This window comes from Ochotona curzoniae, unplaced genomic scaffold (genome assembly GCF_017591425.1).
Source record: "Ochotona curzoniae isolate NIBS_2020 unplaced genomic scaffold, NIBS_Ocur_1.0 contig_2404, whole genome shotgun sequence".
In the NCBI taxonomy this organism is placed as follows: Eukaryota; Metazoa; Chordata; class Mammalia; order Lagomorpha; family Ochotonidae; genus Ochotona; species Ochotona curzoniae.
Genome location: NW_024465451.1, coordinates 2460733 through 2488242, shown reverse-complemented (window position 1 = coordinate 2488242; position 27510 = coordinate 2460733). Strand labels below are relative to the sequence as shown.

Below are 27510 nucleotides of genomic sequence, written 5' to 3'. Positions count from 1 at the left end.
TGGATTAGAAGATGCAGAATAGCTGGGCCTCGAACTGCCACACTGGAGTGGGGTACAGACCTCCAGCTGGCTGCCCCACCATGCTGGCCCCGGGTTATCGCTCTTTAAAGGAGACTCCTCATGGAGGGGTGGGGTGCCACGCTGGCCACTGCACCTAATATACTGATAAAGCAAGCCTTGAGTTGCAGCGGAGGCCTCTCGGTTTCCCAGGGCGACCTTGATTGCCCCCACCGAACCTGGTGCCTTGTTGTCTCTGGAGAAACATTATCACCAGCCAGAGAGCAGATATTAAACATTTATACAGGCACGGATCAGCGAAGCTATTCGCAAAGAGGCTGTGATCTTGAAGAGCTGACGCTGTTTGGCCAGCCTGGGGGACTGCTGATAAACCGAAAAATGAAAGCCCCAGCGGCTGAGGTGGGGCTGGGTTCAAATCCTCTGGCTCCATCACACACACACTAGCTGGGCCACCTTGGCCTACTGGTTCTGCTGTCACTCGTGTGTACCTGTAAAACGTGGCTGTCAGGCTAAGAATTAGTGATAACAATGTATGATGGGAATGGTAACTTGCATGCGCCATCCTCAGCTGCTTTCCTAGGCCACAAGCGGGCAGCTGGATGGGAAGTGAAGCAGGTGAACAGGGACTGGTGCCCATATGGGCAGTCCAACCCACTTGCCTTAACCATGAACATCAGTCAGTAGGTATCAGGTGCCTGGCACTTACTGCAGACACATTACCTCCCAATCCCCTTGTTCTGTAGAGATTTGCCACTTCACTGTTGACAGCTCCTGCTCGGCTAGTAATAAGTTTTTGCATATTTTTTTCAATTAGTCACTGTGGAAACTAAGTGAAGAAGCAATGGGTAAGGCAGAGCATAGCCAGGGGTTAATGCACTAGTCTAGAGTCCATCGCGGGTCAGCACCTGTTGCTTTCCCTTGTTGCTGCTGGTCAAAGTCTTGTGACTTGTCCCCAAACAGTAAAACTTGACTGCGGATGCTATTACACTGTCTGGAGGTGTGAACCCCGACTACCGATCCGTCCTGGGGATCAGAATCCCGCGGGGAGGCAGTGGCGCTCTGGGTGACCCCAAGCCCATGCCAGGATGCAGCTGATGCTTCCCAACTCCACCCGGGGGTGGGGGGGTTGTTTCAACCTTCTGGGTCGCCCGCGGCCCGTATTCACAGTTCCTCCCCGTCCCCCTCCGGCAGGAGCAGTGGCCAGTGAGGAGAGGCCCACCGTCCAACCACCACGGGTCTGCGCGTGCCTTCCCCGGGGGCCTTGTTGCACAAGCTGAATAGCTAGGCGGGAGAGATCCCGCAGCTGTAGGGGGACTGGCGCCCTGCCCCTCCACCCCCGTCCCTGTAAAAGTGGGCTGTAAAATTCCGGAAGGGAGATTAGAGGCAGGGGATGGGTGGGGCAATGAATCAGTACATTCCTTTTTCTCCCTGACTCCTCCTCCTGGGTTATCACTCGGGGAGGATTGGGGCCTCTCCTGGCCTTCTCCTGACAGGTCCCCTGGTAGGGTCCATGCAGAACGCTGTAGAACCTGGGGCGTGATCCCATTTGGTTTCTGGCTGGGACATTTTGATCGCTGTTTTCATCTGGGTCTTTTCCACAAATAAAATGATAGACCTGTCTCTGCCATCCTTAGTAATTCCTGTATACTGAGCAAGTTTCCAGTATGAGGCAAGGTCAGTTGTTTTATCTTCCTTACGTTTGGAACGTAGGGATATGTTACTGTGGGGACAAGGACTCTGAAAGCTCAGAGAGGTTAAAAAACTTCCCCAAGAGCCAGGCTGGGCTAACGGTCTGCATCCATTGGTGCATGCGTGAGCCAGAGTACAGGCTGGTTGGGCTTTGCTGCAGCATCAGCTGGCAGATTCTGGGACTGGGGGCAAATTCTGTCAGGCTAGACTGCAGAACCATGACTGACTGGGTGCCTCTCTGATGGGCTGCAGTTCTCACTGTGAACATGACAACCAAGGCTGGGGGTAGACCTGGCTAGACAGAGAGTGGCACCTGCAGCGTGTGAGCTGGATAGTGGGGTTGGTTGGGTTGAACTAGGCTTCAACACCCACTAATGTGTAAATGAGATGTGGGACAGAATGGACCAGTGTGCTGCACATACTGGCAAGCACAGGAACAAGGGTTGGGGGCTGGCCTGGTAGGGGTCATCGGGGGTCATTCTGGCTAGGCAGCAGCTCCTGCTTGTGAACCTGAGGGCTGAGCAAGTGGGCTGGGTTGGGCTAGGCCACAGCATCCATTGGTTTGTGTAAGAGATGGGGTTGGAGACAGAAATGACCCAGCAATTGCAACTACCAGTGTGTTCACAGGCTGATGTGGGTGATGCACTGAGCCAGATTCCAAATTGGCAAGCACACACTTCAGCAAGGTTTCTTTGGGGATCCCCCAAACTGAACTGCTGGACTCAGAACTGCAGCCATGGGGAGAATTGCAAGATCTTTGGACTGACTGTGGAGCTCATGTGTCAGAACTGGGTCTCCCCAGTGGCTCAGATGGAGCAGGGATGGCTGTGTGCCCAGATGCACATGGAGGATGTGGCAGTCCACTGGGGCCTGCAGAGGATATCTGGTTCCAGAGCAGAGGAAGGAAGACAGAACAAATTGGTCAACTATCCTAGCCAAGTGCTGACAGCAAATATCTGGGTGAATGGAGACTCTAACGTGGACTAGGTCAGCCTAGTCCTTGGAAGGATTTCGTCATCCTTGGATTGGTGAGTTCAACAGCATTTCAGAACTGTTGAAACCATTTAAGAATACTTGATGCACGCTCCACATTGGAGACTCTGGGATGACACTGGGTGGCCGTTCTGCATCCTTGGGTACTAAGGCTGTTGGGAGGTTGGATGTGGCTTCTCCCCTTATCTCCCTCACCCCCAGATACAGGAGGAAGAAGAAGAAAATTTGGAAATAATGGTTTTACCCACTTTCCCCTACTGCTCGACCATTTCCACCCTGATCAACTAGGTAAACATCATCAAAAAACCTTTTAAAAATTATTTGAAAAAAAAAAACTCCCCCAAAGTCACATAGCAGCATAGCCCCAAATAACCCTAGTTCTATTAGTTCCATGCATGTCCCACAACATCCAGCTACATTGAAAGGCTTCACTTACCTACTAGTGGGTGATGAAGTAATATCTAATGACCATTTTCCACTATGCCAGTTATTTTAAATATACTGACTTTAGGGCCCGGCGGTATGGCCTAGCGGCTAAGTTCCTCGCCTTGAACACGCTGGGATCCCATATGTGCACCAGTTCTAATCCCGGCAGCTCCACTTCCCATCCAGCTCCCTGCCTGTGGCCTGGGAAAGCAGTCTAGGACAGTCCAAAGCCTTGAGACCTGCACCCACGTGGGAGACCTGGAGGAAGTCCGTGGCTCCTGGCTCCGGATTGGCACAGCACCGGCCGTTGTGCTCACTTAGGGAGTGATTCATCGGACGTAAGATCTTCCTCTCCGTCTCTCCTCCTCTCTGGATATCTGACTTTCCAACAAAAATAAAATAAATCTTTATAAAAATATACTGACTTTAAACACTTAAAAATGTTTATTTGAAAGGCAGAGGTCTGCCATGGGCTGGGTCCTTTCTCCAAATATTCACAACTGCTAGGCCTGGATCAGGGTCAGGGTCATAGTCAGAGTTAGGCAGAAGCCAGGAACCAGAGCTCTGTCTGATTTTCCACATGGTGGCAGGGATCCAAGGACTTGAGCCATCCTCTGCTACTTCCTAGCATGAACTTGGACACAGTAGCTGCAGAGCCAGGACTCTGCTATGGGTTGTGGGTGCCCCAGGCAGCATTACGACTACTGCCCAAACACCTGCCCCAATCATTTTTCACACTACCACCATGACATGCACGTGTTACAAATGATGAAACTAGCTGTTGGGGATTTAAGGCACATAGCTCTGAGTCTTGCTTTTTCCCTAAAACCACAGCTAATGTTTTTACAGCACTTGACAGTTTACAATGCCCTTTCACAACTATCATCTCATTTTAGAGAAGACGCTGAAAGTTCATTCATGAAGTTTAAGACACGGCGTTCCAGATCACAAAGCTCTTGGCAGGACAGCTTGTCATTTTGAAATGAACAAAAGAGGCAATCGTATCACAGCTCACGCTATTTGTTCATTCCTAGTCTAGTAATTACCCATAGATAACGACTAGGCATGGACTTAGCACGTGTTATGGGCACTAACTTTTTGGTGTCCCTAAACTCTATGAGGCAGGACAGGCATTGTGGCACAGTGGGTTAAACCACTACTTGGGAACCATGCCTCTCCAGTCACCAGGTCCGGTTTGAGTGTCACTTTTGTTTCGGATCTAGCATTCCTGCTAATGTCCCTGGGAAGGCAGCAGATGGTGGCCTGAGTCGCTTCCTCTGATGAGGGAGGCCAGGATGGAGTTCCTGGCTGGCTGGCTTCAGACCCAGTCCTAGCTGCTGCAGGTGTAAGGAGTGATGCAATGGGTGGAAGATCTCTCCCTCTCTGTCACTCTGCTTTCAAGTAAATAAAACTTAAACAAAGCAACACAGTACGAGCCAAAGCATGTTTCTTTCTCCATTTTAAACATGGGAAACTGAGACTCCCAGCCATGTGGTAACTTCCTAAGCTTTTATAGTAACTTAATGGCAATGCATGGATGCCCTTGCGGCAGCAGAAGGCTAGTATGTGAACTGGCAGCTGGGTTGTGTCCTGGCCTCCAAGGGCCTCAGTCTCTCTGCCTTGCCTTGACTTCCTTTTGTATATATAAATTTTATATTTTTATGATGATTATATTGTGGATCAGAGTGGGAAGGATCAAGGTTTAGGGAAAATTGCTGCTTCTTCTTGTTTCTGGGGGGAGGGGAGAGACAAAGGGGGAACCACACATGACTTTCCACATGTCCCAGTACCCAGGGATGAGGAACCACCACCTCATATTAACTCAGAGTCTCAGTGTGTACATATTCTGAGGGTTCTGCCTAAGAGGTTTGGCTAGTTCTGAAATGCAGCCTATTTCACCGTTGACTTCTTTCTCTGTGTGTGCACACAGGCACGCACGCGCTCCGGGGAAGCAAAGGTGCCGGAAAATAAGCTCAAGAACACCATCAGGGTTGCTTCACAGGGTACTGGGAGGATTCATAAGCTAATGACACTTGGAATGCTTCACTAAAGGCCCTGAAGGAATTCGGGGCCTTGATCGTGTGTGTCATTCACTACCAAGGGTGGTTCCTTGCTGTAATAAGGTGCCTGTAGCCCAGGCCCTTCCCTGTGGGAGGTGTAGAGGAGTAATCACGTTACAGCTTGCTTGGTGAGCCCATCTGCACGTGAGCAGTCCTAGCATCTCTGCTGACCTGGGAGCAAGGGAGGGTGGTGGATATGCCATGGTCTCAGGGCCCCCATTCTCAGAGTGTGGTGCCCAGCCAGCACTGCCGAAGGGGGTCTAGTTTACTCTGAGCCACCTGACTCACTGACTGAAGCCCAAAGCTGATGCCATATTGAGGTGGGCCCCAAAGGCAGACAAACCTGGGCTCGATCCTGCTACTGTCTTTCCATCTCTCTGAGCCTCTGTTCCCTTTTCCAACAGGGCAAGGAGCTAGCATTATGGCGTAGTGTATTAAGCCTTCACTTTGACACTGGCATCCCATGTGAACACTGAGTTGAGTCTCGTTTGCTCTACTTCCCATCCAGCTCCCTCCTCAAGTGCCTAGGAAAACAGTGGAGGCTGGCTGGAGTCCTTGGCCTCTGCCCAGTCTCTGCAGCTCTCCAGGGTGACAGCGGCCCCTCTGAGAAGGGGAATGAGGGAGGCCTCACTGCCATTAGTGTGGGCTTGATTAGGCCCCAGAAGGCAAGCTGGGTCCTGGAGACCTGCACGGGGCTCTCAGTTCTTGGCGTTGGTGTGGTCAGTGCCACCTCCCAACCAATGAGACCATTTCTGGGAGTGAACTAGCAGATGGAACATCTGTGCCTTTTCTGTAATTCTTTCAAAAATAAATAAATATATTTCTTAATGAAACAAAGTAATAATGCCTTTTTTGTACGGTTTTGATGTTTTTGAGAGGGAGGGAGGGAGGGAGGGAGGGAGGGAGGAAAGAATAATCATCTCTCTTTTTTTAAAAGATTCATTTATTTTTACTGGAAAGGCAAATTTACACATAGAAGAGATGGAGAGTAAGCTCTTCCATTGCCAGTTCACTCCCCAAATGGTTGCAATGGTTGGCACTGAGTTTGTTCTGAAGCCAGGATCCAGGAGCCTCTTTTAGGTCTCCCATGCAGGTGCAGGGTCCCAAGGCATTGGACTGTCCTCCACTGCCTTCCTAGGCCACAAACAGCGAGCTGGATGGGAAGTAGAGCAGCCGGGACATGAATTGGCACCCATTATGGGAGCCTGGTACTTGTAATGGGAGGATTAACCAATTGAGTTATCACTCTGGGCCCTGGGATTATTTTGAAGCATAAATGGATAACGCTTAGAGCATGTTCCTCCAGACTTAGATTAGATGCTTAATAAGTGGTAACCACAGGCCTGGCACGTTAGTCTAGTGGCTAAAGCCCTTGCCTTGCATGAGCCAGGATTCCATATGGGTGTCAGTTCTAATCCCGGCTTCCTGCTTGTGGCCTGGAAAGGCAGTTGAGGATGGCCTAAAGTTTTGGGACCATGCACCTGCATGAGAGACCCGGAGGAAGCTTCGGATCAGCTCAGCTTTGACTGCTGCAGCCACTTGCAGAGTGAATCAATGGATGGATGATCTATCTCTCTGTCTCTCCTTCTCTTCGTATATCTGCCTTTCCAATAAAAATACTCTTAAAAAAAAAAAAGGGAGAGAACCACAAAAATAGGCATCTACAGGATAACAGGCCAAGCACTAGGTAGGAGATTGCCTAAGATGTTTGCAGACTTTAGGGGAAAAACCAATAACCAAGAGGCAACCAACACATTACAGAGGAGCTACTGTACTTCCCTGGTTCAACTGTGTGCTTCCAGAAAGTGAATCATGTTGCCTGCTGGAGGCAGCTGGAGCACAGGGCAGGGGGGCACCGAACCTGGGTGCCCCCACTCTTCACCCCCAGGGCTGTGCTTCTAATCTGCAGGGCTTGTTGCACCTCAAGGACCTCACCTCCCACACAGCTGTGCTGACCAGCCTTGCCCTGGAATACCCCCCTGCCTGGCCACCTGCTGGGCTGATGCAGCTGAGTCATAGAGGTTTTTTTTTTTTTTTAAAAACTCTAAGCTCTAATGGCAGCCTTCTGGTCATAAGCGATGCCCCAGGTCTACCTTGTGGGGAAGGGCTAATAAGAGCTAACCACCGCTTTTCCCCACAGGTGGGATGAACGCATATTTGTGGGATGGTGAGGTGACAGAGAGGTAGCCCAAGTGGCAGTTCTATTTCCTTCTAGAAATGTGCCAATCTCAGGGCAGGTGAGCCATCCCAGGATGCATAGAGAGGACAGACCCTCTTCTATACTCCCTGCACCTCTTCAGGGGAAAAGACTCCTCCCACCTCAGGGACTCTTCCTTGGCTGTCATGGTCAAGGTTTTCTGGTAAGTTTCGAAATGTAAAAGGCAATAAGATTTTACGCTGGACTCCACCCATAATCGACATCCTTAAAGGGGACGTTTGTCTGGAAACACTGTTAACGTATGGTCTCCTCTGTGTCAGGCGTCTATCTATACGTGGAAAAAAAAGTCCACGAGGTAGCCGATATGGTTTAAATGCTTGACAATATTTATGGGAAATTACTTGCCCAAAAGTAATCCCGGAAGTCTGAGGGCAGGGTTCTGAGGTCTGGCTGTGCGTATGTGTCCCGCGGGAAGAGCAGTGTGGGGGTAGGGCAGAACTAGCTCTCAAGAAAACCCACACGCCATTTACTTTACTTGCGGCTTCCAGAAAGGGCAGACAAGAACTCAGCTGCCCCGGTTCCTACTTCTGAGCTGGAAATCCCCGAGCACAAGACTCACACGCCACCGCCCCGTCCCATCAGGAACTGGCCGCACGCCTCACCGGCCCGGAGCGGGAAAGGGCCCAGCGACCTTGCGGGTCACAAGGCGGTCGCAAGCTCTCGCCCGAACCCAGGTGCGGATGGGCGGGGTGCAGCGTGGGCGGGCGGCCCGGCGCTTCCCGCCTCCCCCGGCCCGGTCACATGGACGCGCCTTCCGTAATCGGGTGTTCGTAGCGGAACGAACCACAAGGAGGAGCCGCGGGGGAGGCGCCGAGGGCAGTGGGTCAGCGCCCCGCGGGGTAGGTGGGCGGGATCAGCTGGCAGTCACCCAATCAGAGGGCGCGGGGGGCGGGCCGCGGCCTCGCGCGCCGCGCCCCGCAGCGCCCTCTGAGGGGCGGTGGCGGGAGCTGGTTCCGGTTGCGCGCGCAACGGTGGCGGTGGCGGCGGCGCGATCGGCCGGGCTGTAACCGTCGTCGGTCCGGGAGCTGCTGGAGCGGCAGCGGCGGTCGGGCGTGGGGCGCGCGGTGACGCCACAGGGCAGCGGCGGCAGCGGGGGCAGCGGCGGCAGCAGCAGCAGCAGCAGCCAGGGACGCAGCGGCGACAGCAGCAGTAGCAGCAGCAGCAGCAAGACGGACTCGCGGACACGCGCCGCCGCCGCCACCGCCGCCGCCGCCGGGTCGGGCCGGGCGTCGCGCGCCGAGGCTGGGGGGGAGTCGCCGCCGCCGCCGCCACCACCGCTCCCGCCGCCGCCGCCGCCGCCGAGGTGACTGAGGGGAGAGGCGCCCGCCTCCTCGCTCCCGCCGCCGCCGGACTTCAATGCCCAGTCCCCAGCTCGCCAGCGTGAGTGCGCCCCTCCCGGGCGGCCCCCCAAGCGCCGGCGCCCCCGGGGAAAGGAGGGAGGAGGGCGGGAGGCGCCGCCGCCGCTGCCATTAGTGCAGGCCTGAGACACGTCCCCGGAAGGAGGGCCGGGCCGGCCCCGGGGGCGGGGGTGGCGGCGGAGGCAGCGCGGCCGGGCTGCGTGGAGAGCTGGGGGTGCGTGAGCGGCGAGCGTGTGCGGGAATGTGGGGTGTTGGGGGGCACCGTGGAGCGGTCGGCGGCAGCGGGGTGCAGGAGCGCGGTGTGGGGGAGCCCCCCGGGCTGAGGAGTGGCCGGGGAAGGGTGTGCCTGCGCGTGTCCAGCGGCGCGGCGGCCCTTGCCCTCGGTCTTTGTGTGGCCACGCTGGCCCCGACGTCTCGGATTGGGGCGTTTCTCTCCAGAAGCTTCTTGTCGTTGGGCTCAAGTATGAGGAAGGGGTGGTAAGAATCTTTTTAACTCTGGAGACGTGATCTCTTAGCTGTTTTTTTTTTTTTTTTTTTTTTCTGAAAAAGGATGTGGCTTGTTCTTAAACTCCCTCCCCCTCCCCACGTGATAACTTTTACACGTTTCCCAAGGACGCGCTTGCCTTCCTGCCGTAGTTTGGGGACTCTGAGGACGGGGCCCCTGAGTGCTGCTCGGGACCCTGCGGTCGCCGTGCTCCAAAGCACGAACTTTGTGAGGTGTCTGTGAAAGGTGGTTGGGTCCATCCAAGTGAGGTGCTTTAGGCTGTGGCCTGTTAGGGACTTCCGAGAAATACAGTGAGAGTGTGGCGATGACCCCTTGCTAGGCTCGTGTTTCATCTTGGGATCTCTCTAAGAAATGTCGGCTGAAGTGAGGAGCAGCTAAGCAAATGCTCCTCTGGCCCGGGAAGCTGAAGCCAGTGCTGGGGGAGAATTTGGGACTTCCTGGCTGCCCTACTCATCACCATGCGGTGATTGCCAGCATAAAGTGGCATGGGAGTGTGCAAAGAAGTTAAAGAGTGTGAAATGACCCATTATCCCAGTTTCAGAAGCAGTGCCCGAGGGCCGGGTGTTGGTGAGGACCGGTGAGAAATTATTTGCCGGGTGTTGTGATCCTGGCAAGGAAGTTTGACAGTGAATGGATTAACCATTGTCATGGACTTGTGCTTTGTAGCGATTCTTGGAGGAGCACCTTGGTTTTACAACTTGTGATCTTAGGAGACCATGTGTCTGTTTTTAAGATTTATTTTTATTGGAAAGGCGGGTATAGAGAGAGGAGAGACAGAGAAAGATCTTCCATCGGATGGTTCACTCCCCAAGTGGCCACAACGGCTGGAGCTCCTCCGGGTCTCCTACATGAGTATAGGGTCCCAAGGCTTTGGGCTGTCCTCGACTGCTTTCCTAGGTCATAAGCAGGGAGCTGGTTGGCAAGTGGGGCTGTTGGGATTAGAACTGGCACCCATATGGGATCTCGGCGCGTGCAAGGCGAGAATTTTAACCACTACTCTATCGTGTTGGGCCCAATGATGGCTTTTCAAAGTTGGAATTCTTTCAGTTTGGTTACTGTATTTTTCTTATAGTGTCTTTTTCTCAATCCCTAGCAGGCCCTGGTTTCAGACATGAGCGTAGTAGTGTTGCTCTTTGGAGGGGTAGGGATTGGTGTGAACTACCTGCCATGGTGCTGGTTTTGGTACACTCACTGAATCCTCCGAGCCATGACTGAGGTGGTGGGTGTCTGCAATTGGCACGTTTTGCCAGGCACTGGGGGGCAAAAGGGGGTACAGCCGTGGATGACCTGATCTTTCCCTTGGTTCCTAAGCTTTCCACCGTGATGCAGACTCAGAAAGTTCAGTTACTTGTCCCAGGTAATAGAAATGATAAAAATTGGAGTTGGATTCACAGTTCAAGACTGGCTAAAGCCCTGGGCGGTGACCGCTCTGGGACTTGTCTAGTGACTGGTGTCTCCTCTGAGGAGAGCCTGACGCTTCTGCAGAAGACTGAATGGCTGGAGGCAAGGAGGTGTTGAGGAGTTGCTGACCGAGGCTCTCAGGGCCCAGAGTAGGCTTTCATGTGGGAGGAGATTCTGCTGGAAACTCTGGGGGCCCCAGGGTGTGTGCTTCTGAGACAGTTTATGAGGCACCTGAGGTATGTCTGGGAGAGGGAAGTCTGATTAAAGAAATGCTCTGTGTGTGTTGGAAGAGTATCGTTATTGCAGCTGAGAGTCAACTAGAAGTTGTCACTTTGCTAGTCTGTTTCTCCATAAATCAGAAGTGAACAACCAGCGAGAAAGTAGATGTGAAAGCACCTTGTCCATTATAAATTGAGCTACACAGTCAAGAGTTACTGCTCCTTGTAAGACTGCTACTTGGGCAAGAGTTTCATTGTTATTCTTAGTAGCCGGAGAAGGCTGGCGTTTTAGAATACCTTTACAAATGAAAAAATAGTTGAGAACTGCTGAAAATAGTTGAGAACTGCTGAACCGGGTGTTTTCTGACTCAGAACAGCGTAAGGCAGACCACTCCCTCCATGAGTCAGTCAAGTAATATTTAATTTGAACCAACCAGATTTGTAGGTAGAAGCCTTATACAACACCGTTGAACTTTGGTGGCACTAGGGGAGAGTAAATGTTTGATTTTTGAATATTTTTAAACATAATTTAGGAAGTCTGAAAGCCCTTTATGTACAGTTTGCCTGAAAAGAATTGTGAACAAGGCCATTTAGATTTATTTTTCCCAAGAGTTAACCTTTTAATTTTTCTGCATGCTCTTTTACCTGCAGTATTTCTGTATGTAATAATTATAGAACACATTGCACCTGTAAGGCACAAAGTTGAAATTGAGTAGGGATTTATTTTGCAGGATTGAATTTTGATTCCTTATTGTTAGAATGTGGGTTTGATCGGGCTGACGTTGCGGTATAGTAGATTAAGCTCCAGCCTGCCTATCTAACATCCATATGGGCACCTGTTTGAGTCCCAGTTGCTCCACTTCCAGTCCAACTCTGAACTAATGTACCTGGGAAAGCAGTGAAACATGGCCAAAGTCCTTGGGAGGCCAGCATGGGGGACCTGGAGGAAGCTCCTAGCTTTGGACTGGGCATCTCTGGCTGTTCCAGGCGTCTGGGGAGTGAACCAGTGATGGAAACTCTTGCCTCTCCTTCTCTCTTCAGTCTGCTTTTCAAATAAAGATAGAATATGTGGTCGGTAACCATTGAGGCCTCTGGAGAAAGCATTTACAGGTGTAACGCAGAGGAACAGAATGAATTTTCAGCTGTCGCTCTCAGAAGAATGAAGCTTGTTAGAGTGAATCCTGTTACTAGGTTGATCTTTTTCAGGTGCTGTTGCGTGAGCTGTTCTGTTGAATAGCAGTGGGGGCTCTGGGGCAGCTCAGCAAGTTAACCCTCCACCTTTAAGCAGCAGCATCCCATATAGACAACAGTTTGTGTCCTGGCTGCTCCACTTCTCATGCAGCTTTCTGTTTATGGCCTGGAAAAGCATCAGAGAATGGAGGACCCAAGTCCTTGGGACCCTGCACCCATGTGGAGACTGGGAAAGAGGTTTCTCGCTTGAGGTCATCTTCATTCTGGTCCTTGTGGCCATTTGGGAAGTGAACCAATGTATCAAAGATCTTTCTGTGTCTCTATAGATCCAATTTCCCAATAAAAACAAATATAAATCTTTAAAAGCATCGAGATTCTTTATAAAATTTGAATAACTAAAAAATCAAGATTCACAATACGGTAGACTTAGTAACTTTAATGAGAGAGGAGTAGCGGTAGAGAGGTCTGGTGGTCCTGGGTGTCTTACAACGTCTTGTATTAAACTTCAGGGCTGAGATTTCCACATTCCCTTGAGACTCCTCTTGGTGCCCCGACATAGATCATCCCATTGAAAGCCCAGTGATGGTTGGAGGAAGTGGTATTCTTCCAATTATACCTATAAGAAAATTGACATATATAGACTGATGGTTGAACCCTAGAGTTTGGATTCCGAGTAGTAAACAGCAGTGGATAAAATTTGTTTTTTTGAATTTCTGGTGAGAACAATGGATGTCACCAGTTATAATTGGTTTGTGAAGTGGTGATTTCTAGCTAAATGAGTACTGTGGTAACATGGGGGATACTGGAAGTCTTCTCTCCATTTCCACCTTTCAGAACTATTATAAATAGAGGTGTGTAGTAGCTTCTGCCGATTATTCTTTGTCCCATTGACTACTCATTCTCAAATCTGTTGCCCACCTGACTGCCCGACTTGCAGCCTTTTAGGGTCGTGGATCTGAAGTCAATGCGGTATGTCTGAGTTTGTGCCCCTTAGATTTGCAGGGTTCTATGCAGAACCAGCACTCTCACTCCTCTGTATAAGAACCTGCACTGTGCACTCTCTTGTCCACTTCTATGGTTTCCCATTGTGGAGTGGCCAGGATTTTGGAGGAAATGACTCTTGTTTTTCAAAAGGTGGTCTTTTCCTGCAGTATTTATTCCACCAGTGTAGGTTTATAGAACTCCAGTTTCATTCCCAGTAAAATGACTTTGGAGTGGTTGACAGATTATACCAATGTTTTTATGTGACTTAAATATAAATATATTTTGCTTCCCTGCACTGTTTTCTTATAGATTCTATTAATGTGTCTTCCTGTTTAAGTGGCCTCGGAGCCAAATTTTGTTTTTGGATATAAATTCATGTTATAGTTTTTTTTTTTTTTAAGATTTATTTTTAATGGAAAGGCAGATTTGCAGAGAGAAAGGTCTTTTGTCTCACTAATTCACTTTCCAGGTGCCCACAATGGCCAGAGTTGAGCTGATCTGAAGCCAGGAGCCTCCTCTGGGTCTCTCATGTGGGTAGAGGGTCCCAAGGCTTTGGGCCATCCTCCTCTGCCTTCCTAGGCCACCAGCAGGGAGCTGGATGGGAAGTGGAGCAGCCGGACACAAGCCGTCGCCCATATGAGATCCCAGTGCATGCAAGGCGAGCACTTTAGCCACTAGGCTAGCATGCCACAGCTCACATTGTAGTTTTTAAACTGGAAAGAATTTAAGTTTGGGCTTTTCTGTGACCCTGTCTTTGCAAGTTGAATCTGGTTTGAAAAAATATTTTGAACATTAGAACTCTTTACCTTTAGAGAAGTGATGTGTTTAATTTCTTTCATAGTATTTTTGGGTTGAAATTTCATTCTTCTCAGAAAATGTTAATTCTTTTGGCATAAAATGCACACATGATATATTTGGTTTAGCAGATTGGATAAATTGCTTTATATTTTTATTTCTGCAGTGGTCAAACCTGTTGGCTCTTGGCTGATGTATCATCTGACAAGAAATCAGATTCCTTGTCAAGGCTGCTTCTAGTTGTCCTTTAGTTTCAGTTAAGATTTTTTTTCCCACTTTTACCAGGTTGGGCTACCACAGTAAATCTGATTTATATGTGTATTTTATATTTGTTGTTCTAGGTAGTAAAGCCAGTTGGTTCCTTACTTTGCATTGCTGGTGAAGAGCTTGTCAGCTGGGGGCAGAATGGAGTGTGCGCAGGATATGAGTCATCAGAAGGGCTTGTCGACAAGCAGAGGAGGATGTGATGGGGAGACCACAGGTTCTAGAACCGTTCTTCAGGCCACATGCATAGCCCCACACACATTTCCTTTTGGTGATTTGTTTAAATGATGTAAAGAATCCAGATCTTTGCAAGTCAAGTACTGTTTCCCAGTGAGATGGGATTTTCACTTGGAAATCATCAACCAGTAGTTTTGTGCAATGCCAGTATCTGTTTACTAGGAACAAAGTTCAGAGAAGGTCTTTGTAAGCTTTTTGGTAATGATGGGGCTGCTCAGTAGATCGGAAGGGATCTGCCAATACGGTGTCTCTTCTGGGAGAGAGGGCTCTTTCTGCGCTCTGCTGCTGAATTCCTAGGGGATTTAGTACTTTTGAATTGGCTTGAAATTCTCAGCTTGGTCAAGGACTCCCCAGTTGTTTAACCCAGGACTAAATTCCTTTGTCAAGCCATGTCCATGACCTGTCCCTTTTCTGCAAGTTTCTGTCATCACAAAGTTTCACTTTTCCTCGGAGATCTTCATCCTACTCTTCGTGTTTATTTTTGTGTCTTTAATATAAGAACTTAATTTCCATCGAACATCTGTCCCCGTTTTTCGGAGCTTGATTCTGGAGAGTGTTCGTGTGGCATGCATGCAGGATATTGCGATGCTTGTTCAGAGGCTGGGCGTGGGCTAGGTTTTAGTCTCCGTCACACACGAAATACTGTCTCATCTCAGCAAGCATTTGGAGAAAGAGGCCAAGAAAGATTGAATTTTTGCATCTGTTAATTGGGAAGAAAAGGAAGATGAGTCCATGTTGAATGAATAAGCAAGGGAGTAAAGAATAATAACCCCTTGATGTTATAGGTATTTTGCCCCTTTTTTCCCGTCACATTCATATGAGATGTTCAACGTATGTTTTACCACACTGCTTTTAAGTGTTTGAATATTGCCATGTTTTGAGAAAATGTCACACAATCATTGGACAGTTAGTGGTTGGAGAGTGTATTTTAAAAGACTACTGGCAGCTCTAAATGGAATGATTTGGATTCTTGTCTGTTTTATATTATGCTTGGTATACAGAGGTGGCTTTTAAGGAGAGGAAGTGAAGTGTGACTTGGTTTTAGGAGAAACTTGGACTAAAATGCTGTAACAGCAAAAGAAAAAAAAAATTCCGGGGCTCAAACAAAAGAATTTATGCTGACAGAATGTATTTTGAATTGCTTGTATTCTGTATGCTTCCCTCTTAGCCTGGTGGGTCCTAGTGGGACCTTTGTGTACTTTCAGTGTATCTGGACAAAATGAGGAAATGCAAGAGTTAAGCTGACCCATAAACTGCTTAACTCTGAAGTGTGGTTTATTTTAAACAGAGCTAACAATAGCTGAGTTTTTGCTTTGCATGCTGCTCTTGTACCATAGGTTATTTTGAAAGGTGATTCACATAACCTTTCCCAGGTATCTGTTTTGCAACTTCAGGGAACTTGCAGCTGTGACGGTCGCTCTAACTGTCCTGATACAGCTCAGAAAACATTTCACAGCAATGCTGACAGGCTGAGCCAGGTGTCCTGTTGGATTTTTATTACTGAATTTGTTTTAGTGTAGTTGAAGTTTCCAATCTTACACTTTTCTTTAATAATGATGTAATTGATTCAGTGGTTCTTGGGTTTAAGTTATGTGCAGTGATACTGGAAGCTAATTAAGTGATTGCCTTAAATTGTTCCCCAGGAAAATTATCTAGCCTTTTGAAATTAGTGAAAGGGTGAGAGGAGGGAAGAAAACAAATGTTAATATTTAATTTTATGGGGAAACAAGGTAATTGGAGATAGTTCTTGTTTTATCAGAAGGTTACCACAGTTCTTTAGGAAGAGAATGTGCTTAAACTTGATAATGAAAGAGGTTTGGGAATTCTTAAAATTTGTTTGAAGTCTAAATATACCCTTAGAGGGGGTAGCCAAGATACTTTAGACTGGGAATGAATGTGTAGATGAATAACACTGACTCAATAGAGCTATTTAATGTAAATTTGAGAAGATAAACTGAAAACAAGTAGATTAATATACCCGACACTAGGATTGTGCAAAATTAGGATTTTTCATGTGATTACCAATATTATTTCCAATTTTTTACCAAAAAAAGTAGAAAGCTGCATTAGTGCAGTTATCTAAATTTGAATTTTCTTAATGAAAGGAAAAATGACGTTTGTTGGACAAGAGATCCATCTGGAGAATTGCCAGCCTTCAGAGGAAAATGGAGCACATAACTACAACGTAAATTTTTTCAAGTGTGACATGAAAATATTTCATGCAATTTTTGTCTTGTAGTTATTTGTAGAGGTAGAAATTACTAGAAGAGGGTAACCGCTAATCACTAGGGTACACACACATTTGAAAACCACTCCCTTTGCATTTGGGTGGGAACAGGGCCCCACCGTCCTGCTCAGTAACTGTCACTGTTCCCAGAAGCAGGTGTGTGAGTGTGCGTGTGTGTGTGTGTGTTGGTTAGCTGCTCTCCTTTCTTTTTTGAATGTCAGACAGCCTTTTTGAATGTGTCTCTAGCTGATTCTGAAGTGTTAGACATTTCCCACTGTCAAGGTCATAATTTCCTTTTATAGGGCTGATTATTGATTTCTGTACTGAAACTTGATCTTCAGGTTCCTTTCTTAAATGAGGAAGTGGAGAAGTGGGAATAACCAAGAGAGTAACTATGAAACTTTTTTTTTTTTAAGCAATGAAACATCTTGCTATTTCAAACTTTTTTTCACAGGTATTTTGTATTCTAATTTGTGTAGAATCTGTTAGATTCCTTTTTGTCAGCCTTCTAGGACTGTAGACAGTGGGAAGAGGAAACTGCATATTCATTGCTCCCTGTGGGAGCCACAGGGATTTAGTTCTAGTTTGATAATACAGTAGTGAGACATGAACAAAAGTAGCACAGAGGATAAAGCTGTTTCTTCTGTAGGACAGTTAAGTTGGGATTAAATCCTGAGACTAAGATGAGTAAAATTTCAGTTAGAGACCAGTTAACCAGAAGACGAGTGTTTAGTAAGTAAAGATAGGTTCTCTTTAGTTGACAAGTCTTCGCTTTTTTTTTCTCAAATGGCCAGAATACAACAGTAAGTGCAGTGATGCTTTATGGAAGCATTTCCTACTTTTTCATCAGTTGAAGTGGTTTTGCAGTGTGTCTGGGAGCAGTCGCTGGATACTGAATTAGGCTTCCATGGGTTCCTGCGGTTGCTCAGGGCCCTGACTCCCTTGTCCACAAGCTCTGTGTCTGGTCTGGATAACCCTTCTAGGGTCTGCCTCAGAGTATGTCTTGAAACTGACCTCTTTCCGTTCTCTTTACTGCTGCCACCTTGCTCCAAACTCCATTCCCTCTCCTGGAGTGTATGGCTGTGGCTCCCTTCACACTGCTGCCTGGTGTGAATTCATATGGCAGCTGAAGTGATTATTTTAAAGCAAAAAATGTCACACTGTTGAATGAAATACTCCACTGGCTTCATTCAGAGTGCTTCTCTGAAGAAAAGTCAAAGATCTATAGTGACCTGCAGGGCTTTTTTTTTTTTCTTTCTTCAAATAAATATTTCTGTGGTTGTTCATTCTTTGTCCTCTCTGTTCCAGGAGCACTGGTCCCTTGTTGTTCTGGAACATTCGGAATACATATCTGCTCCACAACCTTTGCTGTGACTACTCTGCCTGAAATGCTCCCCAGATATCTGTTTTGTTCACACTTGCAGCTCTTGGATAAAATACATGTTTTGGGTGTGTGTGTATGTGTGTGAGATCTTTTCAAAAATTAGAACCCTTCCCTCATCTGGCACTATTGATCTTCTGCTTGCATTCTTCTCCTTGCCAGTGACGTATCATTTATCTTTCTCTGCCTGCTGAAATGTCAAGCTCATTCCGCTAAGATATATTGTTTGCTTTGTTTACTGTTCTTGCTACACATGTAACATATGTGACACTTAGTCCAGTAAATATTTATATTAGACTTTTGTTTTTAAAAAGATTTATTTATTTGAAAGCATGATATAGAGAGGGAGACAAAGATTGGGAGAGCTTCCATTCTTTTTTTTTTGTAACCGAATGGCTGCTGGAGCCAAACTAGGTGAAAGCTGGGAGCCAGAAATTCCATCCACTTCCCACAGGGTTGGCAGGTACTGTGCACATGGTTTATCTGTTGCTTCCCCAGGCATATGAATAGGGAGCTGGAAGGGAAGCAGAGCGCCCAGGGCCTAGAACCGGTGCTGTAACCTGCTGCGTTGCCGTATCTGCTTCAGGACTTTTGTTTTAGTTTTTAAGATTTATCTTTTTTCATTGGAAAGGCAGATTTATAGAGAAGGAGAGACAGAGAGAAATATTGCCATTTCCCTAGATGGCTGTAATGGCTATAGGTGAGCCAATTTAAAACCAGGAAGTCAGCGGCCTTTTCCAGGTCTCTTGCACAAGTGCAGGGTCCCAAGGCTTTGGGCCATCCTCCACTGCTTTCCCAGATCGCAAGCAGGGAGCTGGATGAGAAGCAGGGATGCCGGGGTTAGAACCAGTGCCCATCATCTGTCTGGGATCCTGGCATGTGCAAGGCACGGACCTTAGATGCTAGCCTACAGCACCAGTCTGTTAGTAGATATTTACAAGGGCAATTCCTAGCTCTTTATTGTTGGTAGGAAACATCATTTGTCCTTTAATGAGGATTCAACTGTCTCTATTGATGTAAAAAACGTTTTTGTTTTTAATGAAAAGTCGGTCTTCTGAGGCCAGTGCTGTGGTATAGTAGATTAAGCCTCTGGTGTTGGCATTCGATATGGGCATTGATTTAAGTCCCAGTAGCTCTGTTTCTGATCCAGCTCCTTGCTAGTGTACTCTGGGAAAGCAGTGAAAGAAGCCTTAAGTGCTTGGGCCCTTGTTCCCACATGGGAGACCTGGAAGAAACTCTAGGCTCCTGATCTCAGACTAGTGTGGCTTCAAGCATTGTGGCCATTTAGGAAGTGAACCAGTGGATGGAAGATTTCTCTTTGTCTCCTTTTGTTTCTGTAACTCTGGCTTTCAAATAAAAATAGATCTTTAAAAAAATCATCGTATGCCATATAGTACATATTATGCTTTCATGTTGCCCGATTGTAGAAACTGTGCTTATTCCAATTTGCATCATTTCCTGTAGGATAGCTTGTCATAAAAGTAACACAGTGAATGCATGCTTCCTTGTTTCCAGCCCTTGACTGTTCGGCTTTCTCTCCTTGTATCTAGAATTCTTTTATTGTGTGTTTACATTACTATGTGCTGTTTTAATGTAATACTGACATATCACTTCATGTTAGATGATGTATTATACCATTCAGCTTAGTTTGGAACTATATAGAGTTGATTTTTCAGTGGAAAGTTAAGTGGATTGATAGACTTTTTAAGAAAATGCCCAGTAAGACTTGGTTAAGTTAAATGGAACTGCTTTTATCAAATTCATTCTTTTGAATGTGCTGTACTTAATATTTGAATTTAGAAGTACAGTTGCTGTGGTTGGTATTGTGGTGAAGTGGGTTAAGCTGATGCTTATAGTCCTGGCATCCCATGTTAGAGTACCAGGTTGGAACCTGTCTGCTCAGCCTCTGCTCTAGCTCCCTGCTAGTATGCATGGGAAAGCAATAGAGGACGGCTCATGTGTTTGGGCTGGCCACCCACATGGGATACCCAGATGGAGTTCCAGCCTCATGGTATTGTCTTGGTTCAGTAATGGCTGTTGGGACCATTTGGAGAGTGAATCAGCAGATGGAAGATCTTTTTGTCTCTGTTAGATCTGCCTTACCAACGAAAATAAATTAATCTTTTTTAAAAAATGATCATGAATTATCTTTATTCCTGTAAATTGTCCTTCCAAAATGAGGGGAAAGCCTACTTTGTTTCCCGAGCAGACAGGCGCTGGAGACTAGGTTCGGGAACAAAAATGTTAATGCTGGAGCTGTAACCTATTAAGTCTGACTGGCAGTGCAGTGCGGGCATTTCAGTACTTTTACTCAGCTGACACCCATTAGCTGTAATAACATTCTGAAACTGAAGGGATTCAGACAGGTTAGAGTTTCCTTGTGTTTGGCTCTGCGTTGCGTGAAAACCATTGTTCTTTGAGTGCTTTAATAATCCACCCTTCCCCTGAAATAAGGTCACACAGTAACAGTGAGCAGGCCGATTATTGGAAGAAAGTTAAACTTCCATGGAAGAAGATTGTACCCTGCAAAATATGTAGGTACCTTCAGAATTGAAGGGAAAGTAAGTGAGGAGTCGGGGGATCTGAGTTCTTGTCCTTGATCTGCTATTAATCTACAGTGTGGTCTTAGTATAGTTTTTTTTAATCTTACTGAGTCCAAAACATCTTCAGTTTTTAAACAAGTTAGAATAGTTTATCTCTTTCTCTTAGCTCTAAAATTCCTTACCTTTATAAAGTATTCTGAAATATTTTCTTGTATAATCTCAGGTGACTGTTTCAGTATTATGTAATTTTAAGGAAAGTGGTGATATGTTTTTTCCCTTAGCTTTGAATGTAGACATTAAGAAAAAAGATGTATTTACTTGAAAGGCAAACTGACAAAAAGGGAGAGATGGACCTTCTCTGAGCTGGGTCAGTCACTAAGTGTTGACAACAACCAGGGCTGGCATTCCAGAGCCAGGAGTCAGGGACTTGGTCCAGGTCTCTGGGTGTGAGGAATCCAGGTACTTGGACCATCTTCCACTGGCTTCCCAGGAGCATTAGCAGAAAATCACATACGAAGTAGACTAGCTGAGACTGCAGCCCACACTCCCAAATTGGCTACAGGTGTTATTTTTGGGCACTGGAAGACCTGGATCTATTGGGTAGTGTCGTGTCTTGTACCACAACACCTATCTCTTGAAGGGGAGAAGTTTGTTTTACAGTAGTGGGTAACTTCTATTGAGTTAATAATGAAGTTCTTAAAATGCGTTTTAGGATATTACATGTGGCTTTCATGTTTTACGCATTTTCTTGTGACACAGGCCTATGATAGTATCAGGAGTGAAGTTATTAAACTAAAATACTATAAGAATATAAATAGACTTGAAAATAAGGTTTAGATGTGTTAAGCCTAAATTATCTGTATTTCTATTCATGAAAATGGTTGTGTAGTCTACCTTTGATGTCTTTCTATCTGGTCATATCTGCTTTATTAGAGACTTATAAATACTTTTTGGTGGCTTAAGAGGAGACGAATGAACAACGTAAACTTTGTGTTTACAGAGGAATTTATTATTACATTGATGTTTCACTGAACCAACTATAAAGAGTGTTTCTTTAAAAAAAAACTTTGTATATATTTTAAAATTTTGTTTGAAAGAGAAATGGAGACAGATTTCTCTGTCTCTGTTCACTCCTCAAGTGCTTGCAGCAGCCAAGGCTGAGCCAGGCTAAAGCCAGGAGCCTGGAATGCAGTCCAGGTCATTCTCCTGTGGGGGTGGCAGGGAGCCAGCTGCTTTGAGCTGTGCACTGCCAGCGAGCCAGGGTGTGCCAGCCAGCCAGGGTGTGCGGGCTCAGGAGATGGGGACTGGGAAGCACAGCCAGCCAGTGAGTGACGCTAGGGGATGTGAGCCTTCTAGATCAGATGCCTACCCCTCCCATACTTCAAGTAGCAGAACAATTCTGCAGCTTCTCTCTTTGGGGGTAAGGATTTATATTTAGGGAGGAGAATGCTGTGAGGGTCAGGGATCTTCAGATCATTTTGTGCTCTTGAGGCAGTGATGTGAAACATGGTAAAAAGTAAACTGGACTAGAGAAGAGGGTGGGATTATGTGTTGAATCACAGGCATTGTAGCACATTGGAAGAAATATGGATCCGGGAGGACACTTGAGTGTGTAGTTCAGCTAATTTATTGTCTGACCTTATACAAGTTCTCTGGTTTTGCTTCCTTGTGTGCCGATGACTAAAGAGTTGTAAGAAAAAGGATGTAGTTTTTTGGAACTGCTTTATGTGTTAGTATCATTGTGAGCAACTGCATATAGTTTCTTTTTAGATTTATTTATTTTAATGGGAAAGTCAGATTTGCGAAGAGAAGGAGAGACAGAAAAATCTTTTGCCTGCTGGTTCACTCCTAAGTGGCCACAATGGCCAAAGCTGAGTCATCAGCTAGGAGTTTCCTCCAGGTCTCCAATGCAGGTGCAGGGTCCTAAGGCTTTGGGCTGTCCTTGACAGCTTTCGCAGGCCACTGGCAGGGGCTGGAAGGGAAATGAAACATCGGGATACAAACTCGTGCCTGTATGGGATCTTCATGGTGTATGCAAGGCAGGACTTCAGCTATTATGCTGCTGTGCCAGGCCCAGTTTTGTTTTGTTTTGTTTTAAGGATTATTTATTTTACTGAAAAGGCAGATATACAGAGAGGAGAAAGAGAAAGAAAGGTCTTCCGTCCACTAGCTCACCCCCCAAACGGGCACAATGGCTGGAGCTGAGCCAGTCCAAACCCAGGAGCTAGGAGCTTCTTCCAGGTCTCCCATGTGGGTACACTGTCCCAAGGCTTTGGGCCAGCCACCATTGCCTTTCCAGGCCACAAGCAGCAAGCTGGATGGTAAGTGGAGTGGCCAGGACATGAACTGGTGCCCAAATGTGATCCTGGCAGATGCAAGACGAGGATTTAGCCACTATGTTATTATGGTGGGCCCTGCATATAGTTTCAATAGAGAAAATGAACTCCAAACTTGAATTTTGGTATATATCTTCCATCCATTTATAGACATCCCTCATTTTAAGCAAATCATGTGTATATAGATGGGGAAATATGTAGCTGACCTAGTCATCAAAGCAGAAAAATAAGGTTCTTGTGAACTTTATACAAGAGTCCATAGAGGGAAATTTTCATTAAGTGACTTTTAATCACTTAAAAATAATTTAAATGGATTTAAAGTCATTTAGGAATTATTTGAATTAGAAACAATCTTATTAGCAAAGAAACTTGAGGCATTTTGATGGGGGAAAAAGAGGACATATTTTTGAGTCTTTACAGAATTATTTGTAATTTGCAATCATTTAGGCTTGGTGACAGTTTGTGTCTTTGGGTTCTTGAGGAACATCTCTCTCACTCAGGCATTGTGTTTACTGTGCTGGCAGCCTCAAATTCATCTTGTGCTTTTCTCTCCTAGGGTTTTCGTTGGAATACACGTTGCCCATTTATGGCGATTCTGAGCGTGAGGGCAGACTTCTGCCAGGCTCAGCACAGCGTTTGCGCTGACAAGTGAGCTTGGGGGCTCCATGTGCCATAGTTAACGTTGCCTTGAAGACTCTGAACATCAAGACTGGCCTCAGAAGAGTTGCATTTTTTTTTTTAATTGCAAGCATATTTCTTTTAATGACTCCAGTAAAATTAAACATCAAGTAAACAAAAGTGGAAAACAACCCACTCTTAGCTTGTCTCATTAGTGCCTAAATGTAGAAAAGGCTGCTGGCGTTTTATATGTAGTTGATTTTTTTTTCTTTTTCTTTCTTTTCTTTTCTTTTCTTTTCTTTTTTTTTTTTTTTTTTGGAGTTGGAAGGTATCCATCTGCAGACATTGAGGCCCAAGTTGAATCTGGATTCTTACCTTGAAGAGAGAAGCTTCATAAGAAACAAGTTGAATAGAGGAAACACTGATAGTAGGCATTGTAGTGGTCTTTTTAATGTTTTCTGCTGTGAAACATTTCAAGATTTACTGAATTTTTTTTTTTTTTCATTTTTCCCATCACACTCACACACACGCACGCTCACACTTTTTATTTGCCATAATGAACCGTCCAGCCCCTGTGGAGATCTCCTATGAAAACATGCGTTTTCTGATAACTCATAATCCTACCAATGCTACTCTCAACAAGTTCACTGAGGTAAGATTGTGTACTGTGTGGACTGATTTATAGGTAAAACCCCATCCAAAAAGAAGGTGTTTTGTTTTCTTTTAAAGGCTATTTATTTTTATTGAAAAGTCAGATATACAGAAAGGAAGATCTTCCATCCAGTGAGTTACTCCCAAACTGGCTGCAATGGCCGGAGCTGAGCTGATCTGAAGCCAGGAGCCTGGAACCTTCTCCGAGTCTCCCAAATGGTACAGGGTTCCAAGGCTTTGGGCTGTCCTCCTCTGCAGGGAGCGTTTGAGCATTTATCTCACGGAAGCCACATATACCTCAGAGGGACCACCACCTTGATGAAAAGCTTTCCCCCAAATATTGAGCAACAATAGTTAGCACACAAGGGAAGGAGAAGGGTTCCAGCCAACCCTTCCATCAGATCCTTGAGTTTTGGGGGAGAAGGGAGTAGTGGAAGCTCCGTGTTTCATTGGGCAGGCATCCCAGGTTGTTGAGCGTGAATGTGGCTGTGATTGATGTACTTCTGGAGCAGACAGCGGTGTGATCTCCTAAGGAGCCTTGTAGGACAGAAAACCAAATAGAGCCGGAGAGGTTGATGTGCTGAGGTCACTGATACTGTGGCGAGTTTTATTGCTGCCTTTCCATAAACACTGCAGAATTTATTAATGAGATTTTACTTGTCTTTTTGAAAATTATTTTTAAAATTCTTAATATGTCCAGCTTTCCTGAGTCTGTCTTATAGTAAGATCTTTGTGAGAAAGAGTTCTTTAATAATTATACCAACCTCCCTGTTTAGGTGGCTGGGTGGTGGACACTTGTCGGAGAGCACTGTTCCTGTTGACCTATACTTAGCATTATCCTGAGCTGCTTTTTTTTTTTTTTTAAGTTTTTCTTAGTTTTTTATTATTATTATTTTGTGATACAGTTCTATAGGCCTTGGGATTTCTCTAGTCCCCACCCAAGTCCCCTCCCCTGCACTGAGTTTCCCTATATTATTACTATAATATTGTTCTTCATAAACAGTCATATGTCCATGCCCTGAGCTTCTTGAAGCTGCGTGCACAGTGTACAAGTTGACTACAGGCCTGTGTGCCCTCAGGTTGTCAGTCACTTTAAGCCTGGAGGAATTAGAGGATGTTATTTTGAGCCTATGGATTCCTCGGTGATAGACTCCAAATGTGGCAGAAGCCACTGTCCTGCAGCTCTACCAAGATGGCGGTGCTCCCTTGAAGATAGTCATAGACTGGGCAGCCACTGCTGAGGGAGGAGGGTTTTTAAAGGAGCAAGACCGGTTATAATTGTGCATTAGCTCTCTTTAATACAATCCTAGTTTTGCCTTTAATTTCAAAATTACTTTCTTTCCTTTTCAAAAAAATTGTAAACATCAGAAGGTACATATAAACAAAAAGGGAATTTAAAAACTGGTTAATACCTAGTTTCTACAGATTTTATAGCTCATATACATATAAATAAATAAATATTTGTAAAGATATAGATAGATGACACTGTGCTTCCTAAAATCTCTTCCCCATTCTCGCTAGGATCACTTTCATAGCTGTTACAGTGTTCGTTGTAGGGATGTGTTATACTTCTTTGGACCGTTGGGCTAATTAAATGTTCTGTTTCACCATTCCAGTCTGCTTGGAATGTGCTGCTACTGTTTTTGGCTGGGTGGGGGCAGGGGATTCACTTTTTATTACAAAAGCTTGGATAGCTTCAGTTTTTTTTGAATGTGTTGCTTTTTAAATCTTCATATGTATCTTTAATATTTTCCTTTGTACAAATCCCTCCAAATAGAATTTACATATGTGTCAGACTACCAGACTGTCCTTGAGAAAGATGAGTCTTACCTTCCACCTGAGGGGGCATGTGCGTCTGTTGTATGTATTAGCTCAATGAGAATGATTTTCATCATGGAACAGTATCTATTGTTTATAATAAGTACATTTTAAAGCTTTGGTTACAGTATCCAAAAGCAAGTTCATTTACAGTTGTCTTTTCTTAAAAGGAACTTAAGAAATACGGAGTGACAACTTTGGTCCGAGTGTGTGATGCCACGTATGACAAAGCTCCAGTTGAAAAAGAAGGAATCCACGTTCTAGTGAGTGTGTAGTGTTTTAATTTTCATCACAGATATTCACTTTCAGACCTAGATATTTATAAAACAAGACTCAATAGTTTTGCTTTTTAAGCTTATAATATGAGATTCGGCATTGAGAATTATCTTTTTAAGAATTCCTTTGGATTATTACACTGGCAGTTTTATTCATTTGTTCCCTTTAAAAATGCGGAGTATTTTTTAAGAAAAAGTAAAATGTAGTATGTGTTTATTTCATTAAAATGGGAATCTTGGGCCTGGTACAATGGTTCAGTGGCTAAATCCTTGCCTTACACATGCTGGGATCCCATATGGGTACTGGTTCCTGTCCTGGCTGCTCCACTTCCCATTTAGCTCCATACTTGTGGCCTGGGAAAGCAGCACAGAATATTCCAAATCCTTTGGACCTTGCACCTGTGTGAGACCGGGAAGAAGCTCCTGGCTTCAGATTGCCTTCAGCAGTTGTGACCACTTGGGAAATGAACCAGTGAATCGAAAAGTTTTCTCTCCTCTTTGTAAATCTGTCTTAAAAAACAAACAAACAAACAAACAAACCGGAAATCTCAGGTTAGATGTTTGGAACAGTGTAGTAGTTGAGGGGGCTGCTTTGAGGGTGCTGGCATAGTAGTAGAGTGGGTTGAGCTGCAGCTTGAAATGTTGACCTCTCATTATCTAGAGTGCCAACTTGGGTTCCTTGTGTTCCACTTCCTATCCAGAAGCCTGCTGATCTGCCTGGGAAGGCAGAAAATGGCCCATGTATTGGGCCCCACCAGCATTGGCAGCCAGGATGGAGTTCTTGGCTTCCAATGTCAGCCTAGCTCAGTCCTGGCTCTTGTGGCCATTTAGAAAGTGAGTTACCGGATTTAAGAGATCTCTTAAATCTGTCTATTCTGCCTGCCTTGCCTTACTTCCCTCCTGTTTGTCCCGTATCCCACCCCTCCTTCATTCCTTCATTCCTTCCTCTTTTTTTTTTAAAGATTTTTTTTTTTTATTGGAAAGTTAAATCTACAGAGAGAAAGGTCTTGCAACTGCTGGTTCACTCCCAAGCAGCCGCAATGGCCAGAGCTGAGTCGATCTGAAGCCAGGAGGCAGGAGCTTCTTTTGGGTGCATGTCGATGCAGAGTCCCAAGGCTTTGGGCCATCATCTTCTACTGCTTTCCCAGAACACAGTCAGGGAGCTGGATGCAAAGTGGAGCAGCAGGGGCAGGAACCAGTGCCTACATGGGATCCCAGTGTTTTCAAGGGAAAGATCTTTAAAGAGTTGCTTGGTATGCCTGCATCCCATTAGGAGTTCTTGGCTTAACTTCCAGACAGTCTAT

General features: G+C 45.9%; 1 protein-coding gene across 3 annotated transcripts in view; it reads left to right on the top strand.

The window, feature by feature from the left end:
• The first annotated feature begins 8675 nt into the window (after positions 1 to 8675).
• PTP4A2 (protein tyrosine phosphatase 4A2) overlaps positions 8676 to 27510 on the top strand; it is a 29099-nt gene continuing 10264 nt past the window's right edge. The window contains exons 1-4 of one of the 3 annotated variants that reach the window (XM_040974110.1): positions 20957 to 20967; positions 23076 to 23081; positions 23401 to 24114; positions 26102 to 26194. In XM_040974110.1, coding sequence (XP_040830044.1) covers positions 24019 to 24114; positions 26102 to 26194 — 189 coding nt within the window. In that variant the 5' untranslated portion in view covers positions 20957 to 20967; positions 23076 to 23081; positions 23401 to 24018. Of the gene's footprint in view, positions 8785 to 20408; positions 20500 to 20956; positions 20968 to 23075; positions 23082 to 23400; positions 24115 to 26101; positions 26195 to 27510 lie in introns of those variants that run through there. The other 2 variants (XM_040974109.1, XM_040974111.1) reach the window with 2 other exon arrangements.